The sequence below is a fragment of the Cydia fagiglandana genome, chromosome 15, assembly GCF_963556715.1.
Source record: "Cydia fagiglandana chromosome 15, ilCydFagi1.1, whole genome shotgun sequence".
Lineage (NCBI taxonomy): Eukaryota > Metazoa > Arthropoda > Insecta > Lepidoptera > Tortricidae > Cydia > Cydia fagiglandana.
Window position 1 is genome coordinate 17,405,496 of NC_085946.1, and position 21,409 is coordinate 17,426,904.

General features: G+C 39.9%; 1 protein-coding gene across 1 annotated transcript in view; it reads right to left on the bottom strand.

The window, feature by feature from the left end:
• LOC134671615 (uncharacterized) overlaps positions 1 to 21,409 on the bottom strand; it is a 61,389-nt gene that overhangs the window by 5,832 nt on the left and 34,148 nt on the right. The window contains exons 20-25 of the mRNA XM_063529474.1: positions 18,238 to 18,388; positions 17,349 to 17,606; positions 16,328 to 16,539; positions 15,663 to 15,948; positions 12,903 to 13,028; positions 3,192 to 3,333 (exon numbers count right to left, since the gene is read on the bottom strand). Coding sequence (XP_063385544.1) covers positions 3,192 to 3,333; positions 12,903 to 13,028; positions 15,663 to 15,948; positions 16,328 to 16,539; positions 17,349 to 17,606; positions 18,238 to 18,388 — 1,175 coding nt within the window. The remainder of the gene's footprint in view (positions 1 to 3,191; positions 3,334 to 12,902; positions 13,029 to 15,662; positions 15,949 to 16,327; positions 16,540 to 17,348; positions 17,607 to 18,237; positions 18,389 to 21,409) is intronic.

Consider the following 21,409-nt stretch of genomic DNA (forward strand, 5'->3'; position numbering starts at 1 on the left):
AATGTCATAGAGGGCCCCAAGACAAAAAAACTGCATTTAAAAAAATTCACACAGGGTGACTTTTTTTTTAATTTTTTTCATGTTGGTCCGAGTGCGCTGAGATTTGGCATGCGGCGAGCTTGGAGGCCCAAGATTACTATGTGAAAAAAAAAGGAAAAATCCAAAATGGCGGCGGACACAGGCCAAATTCAAATTTCCAAGTAGGTTAGGCGAGCCCGAAGGAGGCTGAAGGCCGACCCCGCGGAGGGTCGTCAGGCCCGGAGCTTTATCTCGAATGTCCAAGCATGCTCCACCCCCAGTAATTTTGGGCGAGGCCGAAAGTCGAGCTGCGGGAATGACGAACTAAGCAAAATCCTATACAAAAGTTTATAGGATTATTAAGCGATTTGTTAACCCGCGCGAGGCCGGGGCGGGTCGATAGTAATAAATAAACATAAAGCATACGCTAGACTGAATAAAAATATAAAAGTTTCACTAAAATTTACTGGATTGTACAGTCAGCAGCAGAAATAGCTACGGGGCCTAGTAATCAAAATGATGACACGGAAATGTCAAGATAATAAGGTCTGTGTCGATCATTTTGAACATGTTATTCTGCTTATCTATTTCTGCTGCTGCCTGTACTGGTTTTAGAGTCTGGCTAATTTAGGTAGAACTAGAGTTTAGCTAAGAAAGGTAGAAGAAATTAATTTGACTGAACCATATCTGGTAGAAAAAGAAAGTGATTGATGTTTTAAACCTGTTCAAGGACGTGGAATAGTAGATATTAATTCGGCGTCCTTGAACAGGTTTTCAACAACAATCAGTTAATTATTTAATAGATATTTGGAAGAAACAAAACATAATATTGAAAATAATTTGTTACGTTATGGTATGTACGTGTGGCGTAAAGCCAGTGGACTGTAGTTTTTTAAGTTAGTTCCTTCGCTACACTATACTGCTTTACCAGATTGTAGAAGGGCTTACCGGGATTTTGTGGTCTGCAGCTGGCAGAGGCCTCGGCGGGTGGATTGCTCGCTGCTGGCTTCCTCGTTATTTCAAGGCACTGTTTTATGGTATATTTTGCGAATTCAGATATCCTTTCTGTCGCGATGTTTTGGTGACACTGACACCGTTAGTTATTACTTTTTAGACCATTGCTTGTGTGTCGCCGGCCAGTAGCCTCGCTACCTCAAGTAAATCAGTATAGCAGTAGGTATTAAGGATGAATACTAAACACCCCCCACCGAAAGCACTATGTGGCTTTCTCATAATATGAAAAAAGTTAAAAGTTAGACCAAATCAAAATCGTTGCAGACTTATCTTTGTCTAGCTCTGCCAATCAATTCAATTACATCATCCGCTCCTCCATCTGACCTTTAACTGAGTTTTCCCTAAACCCGATAAAAAAAAATTAAATTATTTTTTTTGTGAGTACCTCTTATAATGAAGGATATTTTTGCTGAGTATCAACATCCTACTAGTGACAGTTTTTGACTTATGATTTTATTATTATTTTTCTTTAATGTATTGTTTTTCGGGATGTATTCAAGCGATTTGCTGAAATTTATTGAATAGTGTTCTTTATTTAGGTATGCCTTGATACTCAAAAACCGAATACCATTTGTCATATAAAAAAAAATTACTCTCTACTCAACCGGTGTTTTACAATGTAGTATACAAACTCTTCGATTATGTTTGCGTTTTCTTATCAGGTTGTCGTATTTAAGAGTAAAATGCTAATCTCTCACCCCGATTGATTAAGGTTCTACCTACCTACCTACCCACCTACCTACCTTACCTACCTACCTACCTACCTACCTACCTACCTACCTACCTACCTACCTACCTACCTACCTACCTACCTACCTACCTACCTACCTACCTTACCTACCTACCTACCTACCTACCTACCTACCTACCTACCTACCTACCTACCTACCTACCTACCTACCTACCTACCTACCTACCTACCTTACCTACCTACCTACCTACCTACCAAAAAATATATACATATACAATAAAAAGTATAAAAACGTGACCCTTGCACGGTATGGTTAAAATACTGCCATCATAAGATCCTTATACTGTGACCCGTTTGCTATCGCCGCCGCGCACAGCGCGCGCTCACGTGCTCGTCGAGCGGTTCGGGACGCGCGGGCGGGGCTTCACGGTTTGCCGCGCACCTCACCCCCTCAGATTCGTTGATGAGTCGAATCATATCGCCTTAAGCACAGTTCTGCCCAGCCGGACTAAAAGTTTCGCCACAAAGCTGATACAACTCACACAACGTGCACCTGGGCTATAACCGCAAAAAATTGCATAATTGCAAAATTGAAGCATATTGCGGGCATCCTTCTCTGTCACTCTGATTACGCCTTTATTGGAGTAAAAGAGAAAAATCCCCGTAATTTGTGAATTTTGGTTTTAATACAGCTGTATTAAAAGCTGGAGAGTTAATGAAAACAGAGGGCCTGACGCGAAAACCAAAACAAAAAAAAATTAAAATTAAAAAATTTAAATTATTATTAATTTTGTGAAACGTGAAATATATTAGAAGAACAAATTGTGTTTTTAGAAAAATACTATGAAAATTATATTTATACTATTGTCGTATAATTGCAATGCTATAGTATTTTTTAAATAACTTGGGTATGGGTACAGCCGTCATCTCCATCATACAATTTATTTTATTTTATTTGTTTGGAAAACTTACAGCTATACAGGTAATACTAGCAATGCACCAAGGAGAAGTTTCCAAAGTTGCGAAATTTTCCATACGGAATGTCCTCAGAACTTAAATTTTACGAACCATAAAAATTATTCAGGAAGTCGCTGGACACCGCCGTTATCAATTATTTTAACTTACTGTCTTAATTACGAGTTTATTAAAATAATACTAATAGTACATTTTTTGATAATTCTCATAGGGAATGTTCTCATTGGAAATTTAATTTAAATTCTCGTGTTAGTTTCCGGAAATTCCCGAGAATGTTACTGAATTTTTGAGAATGTTCTGCAACTTGTACATTGCTAAGTAATTCCATAGAAACAGTAAGCCAATTACAAGTTTCCACAATCTCGCAATCTCGTAGTTAAATCTCGCAATTTTTTTTATGACTGTCACCGTACCCAAATTGTTTGAAAAATACAGTAGTCGTGGTGATTTCGAATCTTGAAGTAAGCGCAACAACGCACCGCCCGCACTCTACCTTTGAAGTGGAACACCGCCCCGCCCAGCGCGCCGAGGATTCCGAACGAGACCAGCATCCACTTGATGACGCCCACGGCTCGCTTCGGCCAGAACAGCTGGTGTTTCAGCATGTTCACGAACGTCTTGTTTAGAGCCAGACCCTGGAAACAGAACATAAACTGTACAGGGTGTAAGGAAAATGTGAAGATGAGAAAGAGACTCTACAAGCCCTAACTTCACATATCCTACACCTTAGGTCCCGATTCAGATTTTGAAATAGACATCTATTAGATATCTTTTAGACATCACTAAGATACGATAAAGGTATGTTTAAGATCTAACCTGTCAAATTTGACATTTGCGCGATTCTGGAGGCTCTTGAACGATTTCCACAGGATATGACTTAGAGATCCAATTCACATCTAATAAATATCTTACTTTATCTAACGTAAAAGTGACATTCATCATCATCATCATCAGGCTATATTAGTCCACTGCTGGACATAGCCCTCCCCTAAAGAGCGCCATAGCGCCCTGTCTTCAGCTTGCCGCATCCAGCATCTGCCTGCAATCTTTCGCAGATCGTCATCCCACCTGGCCGGAGGGCGTCCTACACTACGTTTGCCGAGTCGCGGTCTCCACTCAAGAACACGTTTCCCCCAGCGGTTGTCGGTTCTTCGTGCGATATGGCCAGCCCACTGCCACATCAGCTTGCTAATTCTTTGAGCTATGTCGATAACTTTGGTTCTCTGTCGAATGTATTCGTTACGAATCTTATCCTTCAGAGAGACTCCGAGCATAGCTCTCTCCATAGCTCGCTGAGTGACATTGGTTGCCCGAATTGCGCTGCAAAAGAGAACTACATAGTTGATATGTAAACTATAACGTATCTATTATAGAATGGATCTAGTACGTGTCGTCTCTTGTGAATATCTTGAAGTTCGAATACGGCAGTGAATCGCTACCGTCACATGGGCGTAAGATGAAAAATTTATTCACTATTCATTATTTTTTACAACAGATCTGATAACCCTTTGACAGTGCGAGCCTTATGGTTTCGTCTTGGCAAAATTTTATATGAAAATGTTTTTGTTGGGATTTTTAACATATTTTTAATAACCGTTAAGGCTAGTTGCATATGCAATCGCCTGAGAACCTATAAAATTTGCCATAGAATAAAATTTAAGGAACAGTAACTAACGGTTTGGTGCAACCAACAATTTAATTAATAGTAAATGCTCCTAACCTATTTATTTGTTCAGAAATTTGAGAAGAAGCGTCAAAACTAAGAGCAATTACGAAGTTTTCAAAAGAAACTTACAATGTCACGTACGTTGTCGGTTAAACGGAACGTAGGAAATAAATTGCTTTACTAGTTCGTGATTTTTATTCGGATTCAAAAAACAGGTAACGTTTCTTGATTGTACCTATGCCACAGTGACGGAATATATACCGGGTGCGGCCTGTAATACGAGCAAAAAATGAAACTGTAGGCTGTACTCCTCATACTGACCAACATTTGTTCAGCGACTTTTAAAAATAACTTGCGATTTGATTATTAATACACTTTAAAGTTTATTCTAAGACGCAATATATTGCGAATTTTGTTATGTTTAAGGCGTGACAAGCAACGTCAATCACAATGATATGGCGTGGCGATCGCGTCCATTGACGATAATATTTATTTTGTATGAAAAATAGGGAGTCTAAACACTTCAAATTTTTTTAAAGTAGTTGAACAAAAGTGTCACCGTTTGAGGAGTACAGTTTATGTTTTAATTATTTGCTCATGTTACAGGCCACACCCGGTATATGTATGAAGGTTTCAATACGTTATTGACTTCGGAAAAAGGTCCATATGAGACCACATCGTCCACATCAGTCACACCACTAAAAGTTATCCCTTCTCCATAAACCGGGACTATAACCGCGAAAATCGAAGTTCGCAAATTGCGGGCATCTTTCTCTGTCACTCTAATCAAGCCTTCATTGGAGTAAAAGAGAAAGATCCCCGCAATTTGCGAATTTCGGTTTTCGCGGTAGCCCCCCGGGGGTGGGATATACGCCCGCGGTTTTAATATTAAATTCCCGCTAGTAATAAAAGTTGTGATTGGTCAATAAAAGTTTCGGTTGGCTAAACTAAAATTCTATATGTCAAGCTCTTGCGCGGCATTATAATACACGTGGCACATTGTTTAACTTTTATTGTATTAACTCACATTTATAGACGGGTCTAACGCGAAATTTATTCAATTATATACCTACCTTAAATAAATAAATAAAATAATAATAATAAAAACAACGGGTTGCACTCCGGGAGTGCCGGCAGAAGTGTACACCCAATGGCGCACTATGTATAACGAGGTTAACGCCATCGCCATCTAGCGTTATTTCGTCGCATTACTTGAAACCCCTAAGCTGATCACTGTTAGTACTCGAGTTAAGAGTTAGTACCAGCTAGAGGGAAACTCACTAGATGGCATTCAAATCAATAAAGAAAAACTCATTGTAATAGTTTCTCGATCGGGTCACGTGTCCGTCTTATGTCTTACCGTCACGTGACACCTGTTACGAGTTTAATATTTTTTCCCCATCACAAAAAGTGCACAGCGCCGCTAAAGAAGTTTTCACTTCAATAAAATAAATTATAAATGTGAGTTAATATGTGTTCAAAACGCGAAAGTTTTAAATATTTTATCCTAATTGTTCACAGAAATGACCTTTTTCTAAAATGTGTTTGACCCTCATATAAAGTTTTCAGATATAATTTTATTTCATTTCAAACACCGATTCAAAATTCAAATTCAAATTCAATTTCTTTAATGTCAAAATAACACATGTCAAACAAAATCACAATAGAACTACAAAATATACAACTAAAACTAAACACTCAACTATTACAAAACACTAACACCAAAATAAACACACATAACCAGATCAAGGAAAGAAGAAGAAATCATTAAAACTTATACATTACAAATGTCATTATTTACGAAATTATTTAATGTTAAATTTACTGTAGAATTCCTTAACCGTAAAAAATGCCTTATCAATTAAATAGGCTTTCAACTTCTCAACAAACAGGTCATAAGAAGCCGCCTCTTTAATCTCACGGCTCAGGCTGTTAAAGATTTTAATTCCAACTACCCCCAATGAGTTGGATGTTTTCGCAAGCCTAACAAAGACAGACTTAATGTCCCTATCAGTTCTCCTTTGTTCAGGTCGACGCATCACATATTCACTTTTGTGTTTATACATGTACTTTGCCACTTCAAAAATATATAACGAGGGCACCGTTAGAATTTTTAATTCGCGGAAATATTCTTTAGTCGGAGTAAATGGCGGCACCCCAGACAACATTCTAACAGCCCTCTTTTGTAGCAAAAATACTCTATCCCTATAAACTACTAAGTAAAATTCAGAAAGACATCAATTGTAAAACGAAGGAATACGCCTAAATTATTAGGTAAGAAAGGGCAAGCTAATTTAAAATCACAATGAAAAGCTTGATACATTGTAAGTCTGGCAACACATGTGCATATTCTCAAGATATGAATAGACGTAGGTAATTGACAGTGTTTGATATATTGGGTGAACTGTATGCGATTTTTGTTATGAAGGTATTTTTAAACCGCAATCCTAGAATACATAATAAATACACACAGAAAGATGGGTGTATGTAAACCAAACATGCTTAAAAGCGTACAGGCTAATTGTACATAGTTTTAGTTAGGTACCTATTCGATCTCTTTCCGATACGAAACAACGTGCCTCCGAAAATCAAGAAAGATTTTATTGAAACTCGAAAAGATGGCGCCATATTTGGCCTAATACTCGTAAAAGTGTCGGGCGTAGACCGACGTACGTGACACGTTGTACGCGTTCCAAAGCCGGGCGCATCCGGCGCCCTCATACTCAAAGCGTCGGGCGCAACCCGACGTACGTGACACGCTGTACGCTTGCCAAAGTTGGGCGCCGAAGGCACCCTCATACTCAAAGCGTCGGGCTAAGCCCGACGCACGTGGCGCGCTATACGCGTTCCAAAGCCGTAAATGGCGACACCGTTTGTTATTTAACATGTTAACAAATATCAGTGGAAGAAGGAATCAAGGATCAAAGTCAAATGGCGTTCGAAAAGTTTTAATCCTGTGTCAAAAGATGGCAGTAAATTTTATGTGACTACAAAATTTACTTTGACAATAACCCTCTTAACTTAATTATCTTTGCTACTTACCAGATTCACTTCGAAATAAGTATAATTCACTTAATAAGGCTTATTAAAAATTAGCGAAGCTTTTATACAGTCACTAGCTGTTGCCCGCGACTTCGTCCGCGTGGAATCTTATCTTCAACATTTTACATCTTTATTAGTACTACTAGCTGTGCCCGCGGCTCCGCCCGCGTGGAATTCGGGTTGTGTCAGATAAGCTGCTAAATATATAAAAAATAGTAAATTATATTACGCTGTATTTTTTGATTTAAAAAATTACATTTATAATTTCCTGCATGATAATTTCTGATAAGAATTCTATCTTATTGTTTCATACTTTTTAGAGCGCGATTTGTAGTAGTCCGACTCTACGCCCGAGTCTTTTAGTATGAGAAAGTCGAAGTCGCCTAGCTTTGGACCGCGTGCAGTGCGCCACATACGTCGGACAAAGCCCGACTCTTTTAGTATGAGGGCGCCGCAGGCGCCCGGCTTTGGAACGCGTATAGCGCGCCACGTGCGTCGGGCTTAGCCCGACGCTTTGAGTATGAGGGTGCCTTCGGCGCCCAACTTTGGCAAGCGTACAGCGTGTCACGTACGTCGGGTTGCGCCCGACGCTTTGAGTATGAGGGCGCCGGATGCGCCCGGCTTTGGAACGCGTACAACGTGTCACGTACGTCGGTCTACGCCCGACACTTTTAGTATGAGTGCGCGCCGAAGGCGCCCGGCTTTAGAATGCGTTCAGCGCGCCACGTACGTGGGGCTACTCCCAACGCTTTGAGTATGCGGGCGGCAAAGGCGCCCGGCTTTGTAACGCGTACAGCGCGCCACGTACGACGGGCTACTCCGGACGCTTTGAGTATGCGGGCGCCGAAGGCGCCCGGCTTTGTAACGCGTACAGCGCGCCACGTACGTTGAGGCACTCCTGACGCTTTGAGTATGCGGGCACCGAAGACGCCCGGCTTTGGAACGCGTACAGCGCGCCACGTGTGTCGGGTTACGTCCGAAGGTTTGACTATGAGGGCGCCTTTGGCGCCCGGCTTTGGAACGCGTAAAGGGCGCCACGTACGTCGGGCTACTCCAGACGCTTTGAGTACCGGCTTTGGAAAGCGTACAGCGCGCTACGTACGTCGGGCTACTCCCGACGCTTTGAGTATGCGGGCGGCAAAGGCGCCCGGTTTTGTAACGCGTACAGCGCGCCACGTACGACGGGCTACCCCGGACGCTTTGAGTATGCGGGCGCCGAAGGCGCCCGGCTTTGTAACGCGTACAGCGCGCCACGTACGTTGAGGCACTCCTGACGCATTGAGTATGCGGGCGCCGAAGGCGCCCGGCTTTGGAACGCGTACAGCGCGCTACGTACGTCGGGCTACTCCCGACGCTTTGAGTATGCGAGATGTGATGAGGTTTGCATGATATTTTTTCTAAAGGTTGCGTAATATGGCGTATTAAGTCCGCCATATTGGTTTGATAATGACGTCACATAGCCTATGTCACCCGGGATGACGTAAGGATTCTAATGATGTATCGTACGTCTAAATCGGTTAAGGCATTCAGAAGTTAAGGTGGAATAAAGAAACTCACATAAATAAATATATATTACCTACATACAAACACGAACGCTGAAAACACACAATACACTCTCTCTGTCTTTTTTTGGGCAGTCGTGAAAAAGATGGCACTGTGCAATGAGGGGCAATTAATTTACTGTCGTTTGATTTGTTGTATTATTAAATCAACATAATTATTCAATTTAATTTGTTGATATTCGTACCCCCTCATTAATTTGTCAAAATCCTTCCTCGGTAGCTTATTCATGTCACTACGTATTAAATTCTGCGCCATCTGTTAGTTTACCAGGGTACTCAATAGTGGTAGCACATATTTGAAAAAAGTTTGCCCCTCCTTCCTAAGTAGCGCCATAAATTTCAGGGGCAAACTTAAATCAAGCGAGTATTGTGGCTGCCCCCCATTTTAGGGGTTGAATTTTTATAGCCTATAACCTGGCCAGAGATTTTCTCGATAGATTAGTAATGTTTCCATCAAAATCCGTTCAGCCGTTTTCACGTGATGCGCGTTCAAATAAACAGACAAACAGACAAAATTTCTAAAAATTGTTGGAACGTGTTCTGTTATCGATTCTAAGTATCCAAAGCCAACTTTTTTTTAAATATCTTCCATGTACAGACTTTCGGCCCTCTACAGTTTTATTATATGTATAGATATAGATAATTTTCATACCCAAGCAATTTTGAAATTAAGTACTTTCTTTTTTAGCAAGTTGTATGAAGTTTTAAGTCAAGTGAATTTTGATGTTGGTTGCTGAAATTACTTTTCTTGTATTCTCATAATAGGTGCCTATGCCCTTATAAAAAGATTCAAGTTCCGCACTCACAAAATATCTGATCTTCATACAAACTTTCAACCCCTTTCTCACCACCTTGAGGGACGATTTTCTAAAAGGCTTGAATTCGTTTTTATGTTTTTTAATTTAATACCTTTTTTTGCAAATAGTTCAAGTTCCTATCTTTAAATTAAATTTACACCCCAAGACGAACTTTCATCCCCTTTTTAACCCCCTTAGGGGTTGATTTCCAAAAACGTTGCACTTACTTTTTTTTTTGTAATCGGCTATTATGTCTTTCTAAGAAGTTTCAAAGCATTTGTAATGGATTCAAACTTTGAACCCCATTTTAACCCTGTTAGGGGATGAATTTTACAAATCGCTGAAATCACTTTTATTGTCTTCTAATAATATCCCCAAATACAAAGATTCAAATCCCGCGCTCGAAAAATGTATGATATCCATACAAACTTTCAACCCCGTTTTCATCACCATAGGGGATGAATTTTCAAAAACGCTGAAATTTGTTTTCTTGTATTTTAATTTAATACCTTTTTATAAAGTTTCAAGTTCCTAGCTTCAAATAATATTTGCACCTGAAGACGAACTTTCATCCCCTTTTTAACCCCCTTAGGGGTTGAATTTCCAAGAACGTTGCAATTACTTTTTTTTGTAATCGGCTATTATGCCTTTCTAAGAATTTTCAAAGCATTAGTAATGGATTCAAACTTTGAAACCCATTTTAACCCTGTTGGATTAATTTTACAAAACGCTGAAATTACTTTTATTGTCTTATAATAGTATCCCCAAATACAAAGATTCAAGTCCCGCGCTCGAAAAAATGTTTGATATCTTTACAAACTTTCAACCCCTTTTTCACCACCTTAAGGGATGAATTTTCAAAAACGCTGAAATTAGTTTTCTTGTATTTTAAATTTAGTATTTTAAGTTCCTTGCCTAAAATAAAATTAGCACCCTCAGACGAACTTTCATCCCCTTTTTAACCCCCTTAGGGGTTGAATTTCCAAAAACATTGCAATTATTTTTTTTTTGTAATCGGCTATTATGTCTTTCTAAGAAGTTTCAAAACCATTTGTATTGGAATCAAACTTTCAATCCCTTTTTCAACCTTGTTAGGGGATGAATTTTACAAAACGCTGAAATTACTTTTCCTGTCTTCTAATAATATTCCTTAATACAAAGATTCGAGTCCCACACTCGAAAAAATGTTTGATATCCATACAAACTTTCAACCCCTTTTTCACCACCTTAGGGGATGAATTTTCAAAAACGCAGAAATTAGTTTTCTTGTATTTTAATGATATATCTTTTAACGAAGTTTCAAATTCCTAGCTCAAAAGAAAACTTAAACCCCATACAAACTTTCATCCCCTTTTTAACCTTGTTAGGGGATGAATTTTACAAAACGCTGAATTTACTTTTCCTGTCTTCTAATAATATCCCTAAATACAAAGATTAAAGTCCACCACTCGAAAAAAATTTTGATATCCATACAAACTTTCAACCCCTTTTTAACCACCTTAGAGGATGAATTTTCAAAAACGCTTAAATTAGTTTTCTTGTATTTTAATAATATATCTTTTTATGAAGATTCAAATTCCTAGCTTAAAAGAAAACGTTAACCCCATACAAACTTTCATCCCCTTTTTAACCCCCTTAGGGGATGAATTTTGAAAAATCCTTTCTTAGTGGACCCCTAGACCTTATAAGGAATCTAGTTGCAAAATTTGGACTTTCTAGTCCCAGCGGTTTGGGCTGTGCGTTGATTTAAGTCAGTCAGTCAGTCAGTCAGGTCTTTCACGTTTATATATATAGATTAAAGGGTGAAATTGTATATTCATAGCAAAAAAGGTTCAAGACTTTTCTTTGAATTTTATTCGCACACGTAAGCTCAGCCCACGTGCCGATATAAATAAGTAATGTTACTTTTTCCTTGCTACATCATAAAATATGCAAAAAAATTAAAGCAGGTGTAGTGAAGGAAAAATAAATGTTTTAATAAAAACATTAGTATGGGAAACGGGAAATAAATAGGTACAGTCACCTGCAATAATATGTCACTCTTCGAAGGCTGCAAAAATATGTGACACGCTCTTATGGCTCTACAAATAAGATCGTGTCAGATATTTTTGCGGCATTCGTTGTGTAACATACTATTGCAGGTGACTGTACATTTGAATGACGACCGATGACAGTGACGACTGACACAGCAAATGTTTTGTTGTTGTTTAAGGATGACTCACGCTAGACCGGGCCGTGCCCGGGCCGAAGCGTCCGACATGTCATTTTCTATGACGGCTGATCGGTGATCACTTGATGCATTCCATAGAAAACGAAGCTCCGACCCGGCCCCGGCCCGGTCTAGCGTGACTCATCCTTTATTCGGCCCATTTTCATGTACCTACGAACTACTACAAACTTTCCTGTAATTACTTTAACTTATGTAAGTAAATAGTAGTTTATCTACACATATATATTACATTAACCCCCGGGCTATATAAAGGATGAATCACGCTAGACCGGACCGGCGCCGGGCCGGAGTTTCCGGCGCTTTGTTTTCTATGGAAAGCACGTGAAAAGCTGATTACCGATCAGCCGTCATTGAAAATGACGTGTCAGACGCCACGGCCCGGGCCCGGCCCGGTCTAGCGTGAGTCATCCTTAAAGCGTTTAATAAAACCGCAAAAACGACTCAACTTTACCTCTTCCACCCAGAACAGGGGCGCGTAAGAGTTAAGCACGTCTTTGCAGAGGTCCAACTTGATCTTGAACTCACTCAGTCAAGGTCGGAATAACTCAAAACAACTCAACTTACCTCCTCCACCCAGAACAGGGGCGCGTAAGAGTTAGGCATGTCTTTGCAGAGATACAACTTGAACTTGAACTCTCTCTGTGAAGGTATGACTCAAAACGACTCCACTTACCTCCTCTACCCAGAACAGGGGTGCGTAACAGTTAGGCATGTTTTTGCAGTGCTCCAACATGAACTTACTTTGTTAAGTTCAGTATGACTCAGTATGACTCAAAATGACTCAACTGACCTCCTCCACCCAGAACAGGGGCGCGTAAGTGTTGGGCATGTTTTTGCAGAGCTCCAACATGAACTTACTTTGTTAAGTTCAATATGACTCAGTATGACTCAAAATGACTCAACTGACCTCCTCTACCCAGAACAGGGGCGCGTAAGTGTTAGGCATGTTCTTGCAGAGCTCCAGCTTGTCCGTGTTCAGCAGCAGCATATTGAACTGCACGCGTTGGCGAGCCACCATCGGCGTTCCGCTTATCTGTATAAACAAAAAAATTAATATAAGTACATACATATACGAAGACCGTAAAAAGTCTGCAGCGATTTTGATAGCCCACGCAGTGCAAGTGTCATTTTAAACGTCAAACTTCTATGAAATTATGACGTATACATAGCATTGGACCCGGGTAAGTCCTTAAACTATGTACGTCCAAGACCACCGGTGGACGGGCAGCAGCGTCCCACAAATTCGGTGCAAAAATTGACTGCGATCGCCAACCCGCCTGCCAAGCGTGGCGATTATGGCATTCACCCCCCATAAGGGGGAGGTCTATGTTCAGCAGTGGACTTCTTATGGCTGAGATGATGATGACATAACACTTACACTGCGTGGGCTATCAAATCTGCTGCAGACTTTTATTGGTGCGACTATACATACCCACATACATACCGGCCAAATTCATAACCTTCCTTTTGCGTTGCCGTAGTCGGGTAAAAATTAGTACGGCTACCACCAGTATGACATTGACATAATAGCTCGCGTCTACGTAAATTAATTTGTATATATCTCGCTTGGACTAATATGCGAGTACGAGCGAGATGCATACAAAGTAAGTTACACGTGAGTGAATATGTCAATGTCAAAACTGGTGGTACTAGAAGTGGTATAGTTCTTGTCAAAAAGTTTATTTCGTGTACTACAAAACGCAAGCAGTCCCGAAATTTCGTTTTTCGTTTTCGAATTTGAACGGGGACTTAAGATTTCGGCAGGTCTCTTTTTAGGGTTCCGTACCCAAAGGGTAAAACGGGACCCTATTACTAAGACTTCGCTGTCCGTCCGTCTGTCCGTCTGTCTGTCACCAGGCTGTATCTCACGAACCGTGATAGCTAGAGAGTTGAAATTTTCATAGTTAGATGATGTATTTCTGTTGCCGCTATAACAACAAATACTAAAAACAGAATAAAATAAAGATTTAAGTGGGGCTCTCATACAGCAAACGTGATTTTTGACCAAAGTTAAGCAACGTCGGGCGTGGTCAGTACTTGGATGGGTGACCATTTTCTTTTTGCATTTTTTTCCTTTTTTTTTTGCTTTATGGTACGTAACCCTTCGTGCGCGAGTCCGACTCGCACTTGCCCGGTTTTTTAAGGCCACTTTTAGGTTCTTCTCACACTCTCAAAGATATAGAAAGGTACGGTAGAGTTCGCTTAAAGGGATAAGTTCGCCTTTAGTACTGCCTATCCTGTAGCATGTTTGTGTTTTTGAGTTCTGTACAACAAAGAGGTTATTCATACTTAAACAACTATACATAATCAGGAATATAAAACTAAAACTAACTACAATTAAAATAACTAAAACTAAAAATTAAAAATACCTATCAAAATTTGGTGCCTTCGGGAGGGTGCCCAATACATACATAATTAGATAGGTAGATATAAAATTGTATTGTGTTCATAATGTATCATAGAAAGTTGTAACTCCATACATAAATGCTTTTAACCCCCTGCATGTAGTAAAAAAATGTTTTGATCTTTAATAGCTGTCAATAGAGTTGATCATATCCGCCATATATGGCATTATATGCGGTAAGGGTTATTTAGAAGTAATTTAATTAAGATTATAAAACTGTTTACATATTTCAGATTCATTGCTTGTTGAATTAGTAAAAATATTTCATAATTTTTTAACTTGTTAATCAAAAGTATCGTTTGAGGAGCACAATATATATGTTTTAATTATTTGCTCGTGTTACAAGAAACACCCGGTATATACCTAGAAATTGCACACGTTTTAAACCCCTGCTTAATTAATTAAATTGCTAAATACCTATTCACATAATTAGTTCCACGAAGGCCGTGTTTCAGTTTGGATCACGTTTCGCCTTGGGATTTCACTGGTAAAGTGATTTTCTGAGAAATCAGTGTAGATGTGCTAAATACCTACTAATACTGATCCTATTATAGGGCTATTTACATCTACCCTCTTTCAAGTCACTGCCGAATTGGGCCGGTGTACCAATGGTTTTCCAATGACCGGGTAAAAATGTTCGTTTCTTGAAATATCAGAACATTCGTTAACAATATTTGAAATGTAATACATTGTCTCGAATTGCCAAAAATATTCAATGATGTTATTTTTGTACTTAAAATAGAAATGTCGATTGTGGAAGTAGATTTATTTTTTATTTTTAAACATATTTGGTAACGGTGTTCAGATATTGCGTGGAACAGAAAACTAGGATGTTAACTATAGCTACTAGTTGCTGTTGACCAATGACAGGTTCAGGGCATGATGTTCTGAAGGTAAGCATAAGGGCTCACAAGTTCCAAGCCCTCAAAGCTCACCTAGTTTGACCTAGACAACACCTTTATGTCCTAAAATGAATGATTATAACTGCCTGGCCACGACATCGCGCGAGCAGCAGCGGCGGCGACGAGCGAAAAGCGAATGTTACAAAATAAGGCGAAAAGAAGAGAGAGACCACGACGCGCCGCTGCCAGCGGCGACTCGCGCGAATTTACTCGAGCGACCGGCGGCGGCGGAGCGCGGCGCGGCGGGCGATGGAGTCGTGGCATGCTCGCCGCGCCGCTCTAACCTTGCCGCGCCGCTCGCCGCACCGCTGGTCGCTTAAGACCAATGTCGTGGCCAGGCCGTAAGGTATTAAATACGAACCGGCTCAAAATCAATCTCGATGCCGTGCTCATTGACGTCAGGGTTCAGCCCTTTGCAGTTCTGCACGAGCGAGGGATCGCTGTCCAAGAAGTGCGGCATGGACACGTACATCGGCGCGCCCACGCACTTGGTTATGTCCATGAGGCCCTTTAGAGGGCACTTGTCTGGGGTCTCGCAGAAACAGTTGAGCTCAGGGTCGTTGGCCAAGTCCCCGATGTTGGCGACGTAGCGGTTCGTCTTGATGCCGCGGTATGAGGTCTTCTTTTGGTACCAGGGTTTGAAAGACCTGCCAGGTAAAAGTTTCTTATTTGGTGGATTGAAAATCATAAAGTTTTGTAATGAGTAGTAAATTACAATAAGATTAATTATTTGGACCACATTGGTACTTGACACACCATAATATACCGTGTCTTATGTTTTGCGTTTTAGAAAAATTAACGACTTTGGTACTTATAAATATATCTCGTTTTTCTTATTGAACTCTCAAGTACTGAAAAAAATATCCAGTCTATAAGGATGCACCGTAAAAAATAGCTTTAGATTCCCTTATCTTAGCGATTTCCACAAGAAAGACGCAAACGGGTTAAGCATTAAAATGTGTATGACCCATATTGAGCAGCGGGAATGTTATGGTTTATTTCTTAACTTAAAGAGAACTTGCATACCTGCACAGATCCCCAGAAAACGATTGCAGTCTGTCAAATTCTGTCAAAAACGGGGGGAAGACCGTCCCATCAGTTCCTCCGTACTCATTGCAATGGTCTCTCCATAGATCCTGCTTGTCCTTCCCGTCCACTGCGAGTACTTGGCCTACGTCCATGACGTTCTTTTTGCCTCGATTCACGGTTACAACTTTTGGGTCTACCGTGCCGTTGCGCTGTAGAAATAAAATAATGCTATTAAAATGTAAACCTAGAAATTAATCGCTTAAAACTTATTGAAGCGTTAAAAACTGGCAAATCTGGCAGAAGATTGCTTAGTCCTTATCTCATGACAATCATCGAAATAGGTTTATTAGATAGCTATAAGATTATGCTGACACAAGTGACAAACATAACCACAAATCCACATACAAAAATGCACACATCCTCTAGCCGCCCATACGTCAATCCTTGCCAAGCAAAATGAAATCTTGATTTTATCAACACAATGTTCAAATTAGAATGGAACAGAAGACCTTTTAATAGGTCTCTGGGCGGCTAGAGGATAAAGTGCTCTTTTCAGGTAAGAACAAGGTTGTTCTGAAGTGTTGAGTTGCACTTAAATATCATAGACTGACATCTAATAGTATTAGTGATAAGGCCGTTTCGTATAAGATTGTTTCCAAATATTTTCACCCCTATGTACAGTTGTACATCGGTGGACCTTATTACAAAAGGCATAAGCATCCATATGCATGTACAGTTAACTGATTGTGATTGGACACACCGAAGGCAGAAGATCACGCGGTCGTTCACCAATAAGATGGACCGATCAAGTTAAAGACTCGTCATCCTCTGCTTTCTGCACGGTCGTCAGAGACGCGTTGGACAGAAACCGGTGGAGACAGATCATCCGCTCCAGATGCAACCCTGTTACTGACCACCATCCTCAGACATGAGGGACTGACCAAAGAGAGAGAGAGGGAGAGAGAGATGTACAGTTACCAAGGTGAGCGATGGTACTAATTTATCACGGTTCACTCACCGCGCCAAAAATAGAGAACCTAAACTGGTTATTGGGCTCCAGGATCAAACCAGGGGGCCCTTCCTTCTTCAAAGCGGTGCAAACCGCTTTCGGCGCGAACTCCGTCCTCGCGCAGTTGATGGTGAGGCCCCTGAACAGAATGTCAAGGGCCTTGACCCTGAGGAACATGTCTTCAGGGTTGTCGAAGATGCCGTTGAGGGCCTTGCCGATCATGTTGAGCATGGCTGGCTTGTCGCGGTAGACAACTGTTGCCGTACCCTGGTGAAAATGGAGACATTTGCATATGAATAAGTTGTAGACAAGATTACTGTAATTTCACTACTTATGTGCTGCTAGATCTGTCGACTGCGCAGTTAGCGCTTTATTGGTGAACGTCGAGACGCACCTTTTATTACTAATAGATTGTAACTAACCAACATGAACATGCAATAAAGTTAGGCCTAGGGTTATTAGCTTTTTAGAGGCTTTGCCTTCATCTTTCTAATTAAGAAGCGCTGGTGGCCTAGCGGAATAAAGAGCATGCGACTAGTTTCCCCTCTGGGTTGGAAGGTCAGATGGCAGTCGCTTTCGTAAAACCTAGTGCCTACGTCAATTCTTGGGATTAGTTGTCAAGCGGACCCGGACTCCAGATTCCCACGAGCCGTGGCATAATGCCGGGATAACGCGAGGAAGAAGAAAGCCTTCGTCTTTCTAGTATGGGAGTACCGTAAAACGCCTACTTAGCTCCCCACCCAGGTCAAATGTTTTCCAACAGTTTTTATAAATGAAAATTACATTTGTCACAACATACCTACCACAATCTGATGAATTAAAAATTTTAACAAAATTTTCTTTTTCCGAACCAATTAGGCACATTTTACGGGACCAAAAAGGAAGAAGTAGTACTTACCAACATAAATGGATGAGGCATTGTGATGACCTCTTCACCAGTCAGTCCTGGGCCCGACTTTTCTGGCTTGAAGTAGAACACATCCACCTTCTTGTAGTTGATCGTGTCTTCTGCGTCGTTCTCTTCTACTTCTACTTTCTCTTTCCATTCCCTGAAAGTGATAGTTTTTTAATACGCTAGCGAAGAATTTGCCTAGGTACAGTGGCGTTCAAAAGGTGCATGGATAGATATCAACTGTAATGCCTTAATATTACGGTTGAAACATCTCCGTGTACTTTTGAACGCCAGTGGACTTTGCTCCCCACTGGGAAATAGGGCTCCAACAGTTTTTATATATTAAAACTATATCACGACCTCATTTAAGTGTTACAATATGAGAGTAGTGCTAGTCTACTTTAAATCGGCATATACATAAATACTTATCAACATACCAATCGCAATATAATAATTTTATAAAATAAATTAAATTTTTAGTTTTGGAGACACACACAAACAGACAGACGCGACGGGGGACTTTGTTTTATGATTATATAAGGTATGGTGATGTACGATATAAAATCGTCTACTTATATCCTACCTAACTCGGGAACCTTGTATGTATGTGTTATGTATTGTACAATGTATGTATAATTTATGATCAAAAGCATTAATTAATATTCCATATTCTAGGAACCTAATCAATAAGGCTTTCATAATTTAATGCATACGGTTACGGGATTACATCTTGCATATTGCTTACATAATGCATTTACTATTCGTATGCCAGATGTTATACATCCACACATTTAATTTAAACATTTTAAACCTTAAAGCTAAGATGTAAGGTTTATATTATGGTCAGTAAAAAAATCTTGCTGGTAGTGCTTAATGTTACACAAGAAAGCTCCAGGCATGTCTGTCTGGTTAAGTGAAACTTGAAAATCTACTTGAATTTTAATTGGTTTTCAGGTTTGGTGCAGCGTGCAGTAGACTTTAATGTAATTAAGACCTTTACTCGACTGGATTAAGTAGGTACTATCCTTTATATTTATACTACCTAGTTATGTACCTACTACAGCCGCCGTAGATTTTAAATATGAATTTTTACACATTTTAATCAAAAAATTGATTATCCTCCAATCAAATCATGTCTAAAAAAACCGGGCAAGTGCGAGTCGGACTCGCGCACGAAGGGTTCCGTACCATAATGCAAAAAACGGCAAAAAAAAAGGTTACCCATCCAAGTACTGACCCCGCCTGACGTTGCTTAACTTTGGTCAAAAATCTCGTTTGTTGTATAGGAGCCCCACTTAAATCTTCATTTTATTCTGTTTTAGTATTTGTTGTTATAGCGGCAACAGAAATACATCATGTGTGAAAATTTCAACTGTCTAGCTATCACGGTTCGTGAGATACAGCCTGGTGACATCGGACGGACGGACGGACGGACAGCGAAGTCTTAGTAATAGGGTCCCGTTTTACCCTTTGGGTACGGAACCCTAAATATCACGAAAACATGTATAATCTTTGCACAAACCCTGTATTGGTATGCAGAGTATGTGTGTGCAAAGATTAGACATGTTTTCGTTGCTGTGGTTAGCAGTAGGTATATGTTTTGTACAAAATAGCTAGTGATACCTATTGATTAGTGCTAGTGAATAGTAATTGAGATAATAGGTAAAAAATTCGCGCGATGCCCATTTCTTCTGTCGCAATTTCGCGCGGCGCGCCATATAGTTTGTCCCCCTCTGATTTCTATAAGCTACGTCTTAACGCAGCGTCTCTATCTGGAAGGCCAAGCTTAAGTATTAATTTCAAATTTTTCATATTACTACACTTTTTATTTCAATTCCGCACTAGGTTATATAAACATCAGTGGGTTTACCACACTTGTTACCAAAGCAGTGAATCACACAAACAGCTTTATTGCAATACAATGGAAAAGCTCCGTTAGTTCAATTAATTACTAACCAACGTTCTAGGTGGTTTAATCACGAATAGCGCGTATTCAAATTAGTGTTAGCTAAACGCCAATTAAATGCATTTTGTATAAGCTTGATCATTGAACATGTTGGTATCAATTTCACGCTTTGGCGTCCAATATGTATAGGCACCTACCTAATTCAACAGTTCAACACTAAACCTGTGTTTAGTCATTGTAAAGTAATTTTCACCACACTAGTCTGTAAAGGTTCTCTTTAATCGTCAAAAACTCATGAGAAAGTTAGATTTTATCCACAAGAGTGGCAAAGTGTAGATGCATATTTTAAGTCGCTTCCTCATGTAGGGTGGCTGAATTGACTTTTCAGTGGTACCTAATTTTATACATTTGAAATGTTTTTGTATCCTCGCGTTGATGTTTTTGTGTTTTGTTTCACTCGGGAGCATAGTTTGTGTAATTGTGCCTTCAAACCCTCATAACGCTAAAAATTCCGCTTTTCGCACCACTGGATTGGTAGCTCTGGTAATGTCACACGTGGAAGTTGGAACTAACGAAATACCCGAATTAACGAAATAATGGACGAATGTTTATACGTTTTGTTCATTAACTTTTCTTAATTTATTTAGTTAATATTTAATTAAAATGTATTTAAAGGCTTCGTCAAACAGGCGCGTTTTCAGGGCGGAGAGTGAGCGTTTTATATGTAAAAGCGGCGCGCCCCGCTCACGCGCCGCTCGGAAAACGCGCCTGTGTGACGAAGCCTTTAACAGTATTTTTACTTTTAGCGTGAAACTTCGTTAGTGTCAAAAAAAGTGTATTTATCAGATCCAAATATTTGTTAGTGAGCAGGTAAAAATATTGCATATAAATCGAAGTATAAAAAAACGCTTTGCATAAATAAAAGCATTGCTGGGTACCTGGCAAGGTAGTGTGCCGATTGGCATCGTGGCTAGGCACCCTGACATTCTTTTGACGAACAAGTAAAGTACCTACATTAAAATAACCAATATTTTACTAAAATAACTCAATTCAACTGTGTCTTTGAAGTTATTTTACACACCAGCACATTCATAATTCACAAGAAGCTTGTTCAACAATTCAAAGTAAATTGAAGAAGTGTCGTGTAATGACAGTGTTGCCAAACTATAATAATGGGTTGATTTTGTATTCAAAACACTCTTTTGAGTGGGTTAAACATAGTCTTGGAAATTATATGGCCGACGCAAAGTTTCTTCGTATTCGAACACGTGT